Here is a 3,574-nt window from a genome sequence, read left to right on the forward strand (position 1 = left end):
CGCTTCGTGTAAAGATACCTGAGCCAGTTTTAGACAAGGTAGGCAGAAGCACTACAGCTTCAGGAGGGCGCTCAACCCAAACTCACCAGAAGTATGAATACCTCTTCTCTGGAACGCCATGCAGGAACAAGTGGGATGGATCTCAGCTCTGAGCTAACATTCATCCATGTGGTGTTGCAGTAGAGTGTGCTAACGAAAGGTCTTCTCATTCCCTCCAGCTACAAATATTTAATTCCAGGGATAAAATCAAATACAAATGTAATATTGATTTATTAGTAATAATCAAGCAATGTTTATATTGAATAAAAAGACTTAATATAAATAAAATGTTGTATCAAATATTAACATTTAAATATTAATAAATCAAAGTATAATTTTGATATAAAACAAGCAGCAAATATAGAGTAGTCATTCAGACAGACGAGAAAGAGGTGATGACTCTTCCTCTTGGTAGCCCTGGTGCTTGCTTGAGAAATGACAGGCCATGTCCCATCTTGGCCAGAGCTGCTTCAGTACCTCAGTTTTCCCACCCTTGAAAAAATGTGGTGGAAGAGGTTGATGGCCTGACTGAATCCCCATGACAAGCCAACCAGCCTTAGGGGTACAACAGTCACGGCTGTTCCACGTCTTAGGCGAGAGCTGCAGCCACTGGGATTTGGGGTTCTTTTCTTGGAGCTGTTCATCAGCTGGCGACCAAGGGATGACGACAGTACTGCAGAAGAGCAATTTCAACAATTCCAGGAGACCCAGCTGGAATAGGACGGACTGAGGTTTAACTCCTTGAAATGTGGCTAAGCTGAGGTGAGAGCCCAAGTCCCCGCATCGAGCATTCGACCTACTCGGAGATGGATGTGCACGTCTTTATAAAAAATTCTCATTTTGTTGACACTACTCCCTGCTTATAAGTTTTACTGGTGCCATGTTGTCGCTCTACTCACTGGTTAGCCTCTGGCTCTGCTGCAAGTCCTGCCCCATCTTGAGCAGGGTCAGAGCACAGCTACAAGATCAGACCCCCAGGAGAGGACTTCCCCGTTTAGCTTGAGGATTGGGCTTCAGGCACTAGGATTTAGGCTTGAGCCAGGCCCCCGGGCAGTGCATTAGCAAGTTGGTGTGGCTGCTGCTGCAACAGCTTTGTACACATTTATTGTCAGAAACTCAAAAGTAAAAAGGACTCGGTCCCCTGTGAACTCAGGTGACCATGGAGAGGCGTTTTCATTTTATTTATAGGGGACGTTGGTGACCAAAAAGGCTGAGTCAGCTCAGTGCCTTTGAGAACCTGGCTTTAAACTCATGTGACAATTTTGGAAAACCCAGACTTAAAACCAGATTTCATACTGGAAGGCAAAGCAACTTCTTCAGCGTAAGCCACAAAGAAGAGTCATCGGCCTAACCTCTAGTGTGTTCATCTGTTAATCAGTGGGACAAAACACTTAACAAAAATACATTTTCACAATTGTACAAATTCTTTTTTTATCTTTCAGTAGAATTAATCCAGTTGGGTGCTACGTTAATGCAGATGGCCAGACGTGCCATAGTTGCACACCGAGAAGCAGCTCCGAGGGAGCTGAACATGCTTAGCAGCGTGTTTGAAACCAGGCCAAGAGTGCTCAGACCGCGAGGGATGCTGAGCCACACGAGCAGCATCTTAAGTAATTATTAAAACGTTAAAAAATGCTGTTCTCAACCAGTCACTACTGACTGTGTGATGCAGTCCATCTGCTGATATCACTAAAGAGAATACATCCAGTACAATTGTTCCTCCCACTACTTTTGTCTAATCATGGAAAAAAAACCAGCCATGGCCGAGCCGCAACATGAAACGTATGAAGCCGTGTGAAGGCGTAACGCTACACGTGCAGTGTGAGAGTGAGACAAACTGAAAAGTAATTCGAAACGATTTTATTGGACACAGCGAACGTTTGGCATCGTATTTATGGTAGACCTGCGTCTGCAAGAAATCCATTCGTCATGATGGCAGCAGGGCTGTCTGCACAGACCTACAGTTTCCCTCCGCATCAGTAAAAAGGGGGCTGCCAAACAAGGGGGCTGTCCTGAGGCCAGGAGCTTCCCGTGCCCCCCCTGTTTATCGGCAGATGCCAAATTGGACTTCAGGTATGCATTCATTTGGTTTAATCAGTAGGAATAAAGTTACACAAACACTGTTGTTCTGATCCGCTCAGCTGTCGGATTAGTCTGAAATGGCCACTGAGCACCCAGAAGCAAACAACACATCTCTTACGTAAACCCTCCCATACCGGCACAGAGACCATTTCCAGAATATTTGCAATTGCCATCCAGCCGCAGTTTGGAGAAACAGAGCCTTTAACGAAGGGCACGGAAACGTGTACCAGAGAGGTGCTACAGGCAGGTGGGATAGAGAGGAGCCGGTGAGCTGGGGGTGCTACAGCTGGGCCCACACGGTGACAGCACACGGTGGCGGCCACACCGGGTGGCCGGCTGGCCCTGCAGCTAACGCCATACCGCCCCGGCTGCGGGCACCGGGGCTTTGGAGCCTCTGTCCCTTCCACTCCCAAGAGCTGCCAGAGAGAATGAACCTCATTTTCTCTCCGCTTATGGCAACATCTGGTTGCCGTGGGGGGAATAGGAGAGAGGAGAATCTCCCAGTAGCATAATCCGCTTCAAGCGAGGTTCGGCTCACAGTGAAAACAGCTGGCTTTCTGCCCAGAACGGAGAATGAACTTTAGAGGATTTCAAGTGAGTGAGCCCCATCTTCAAAAGCATTCCTCTGGTAGAGCAACATGCTCCACTGGATCTCGTCTGAAGACCTGTTAGACTGAGGCTGCTGAGGTACTCAGAGTAAATCCACATATTAAAAATTAATATTGGCAAAAGGAACGGTTCCTATAAACAGACATTACCAACCTGAAATCTAGTCATTAAAAAAAAAAAAAAAAGTAATTTCAAGTATTACATCTATCTGATTTCCCTGGGGGATGCTCCACAGCTTTGTAATCACATTTCCCTGATTTTTATGAACGTTCCTCTCACCTTCATGCCTTTGCATAAGGTTCACACGAACAGGAATACAGGGAGAGAATCTTTGACAAAAATAAGTAGGGAGGACAATAGAATGGAAGAGGTGAAATTTCGGATTTCTTTCCCTTACAGGACTTTGCAAAATTGTCAGGTAATACGTTTCAGAGGGTCACGATTGACTTAAAGGTGTGTGTACGTTTTACCTCCTCTGAACCTCATTCAATTTTTAAAATGAAACCTCTTGCTCCCTGGGGTAAGGAATCTTAAACCCGCGTTCATTCCATTTCTTTTCAGAGCGGCTCCCGGTATTCGGAAGAGGCTAACGCCATCGCCTGTCACAAGCCTCGCCCAGGCACGATCTTGAAGCGCACCGTCCCCGCGGAAGATGCACGGAGCGCTGAACTTCACGGCGCCCGCCATCCCTCCCGCGGCCCCCGACGTGCCCCCCCCGGCAGCGTAAGAGCGAGGGTGCCGTTCGGAAGCGGTTTTTATTCACGCTTTCTCCCGCCCACGGAGGACCAGCCGGGCCACCCCCCGTTTCAGCGGGCAAACCCGCGGCAGGGCCCAAGCACCCCCC

At 47.7% G+C, this 3,574-nt stretch overlaps 1 protein-coding gene across 1 annotated transcript in view; it reads left to right on the top strand.

The window, feature by feature from the left end:
• Nucleotides 1-2,694: 2,694 nt before the first annotated feature.
• The window catches only part of SLC35F1 (solute carrier family 35 member F1), a 254,425-nt gene continuing 253,545 nt past the window's right edge, over nt 2,695-3,574 (top strand). Inside the window, exons 1-2 of the mRNA XM_035900698.1 lie at nt 2,695-2,715; nt 3,292-3,453. Of these exons, the coding sequence (XP_035756591.1) occupies nt 2,695-2,715; nt 3,292-3,453 (183 nt within the window). The remainder of the gene's footprint in view (nt 2,716-3,291; nt 3,454-3,574) is intronic.

This window comes from Egretta garzetta, unplaced genomic scaffold (genome assembly GCF_000687185.1).
Source record: "Egretta garzetta isolate BGI_Z169 unplaced genomic scaffold, ASM68718v1 scaffold18, whole genome shotgun sequence".
NCBI lineage: Eukaryota > Metazoa > Chordata > Aves > Pelecaniformes > Ardeidae > Egretta > Egretta garzetta.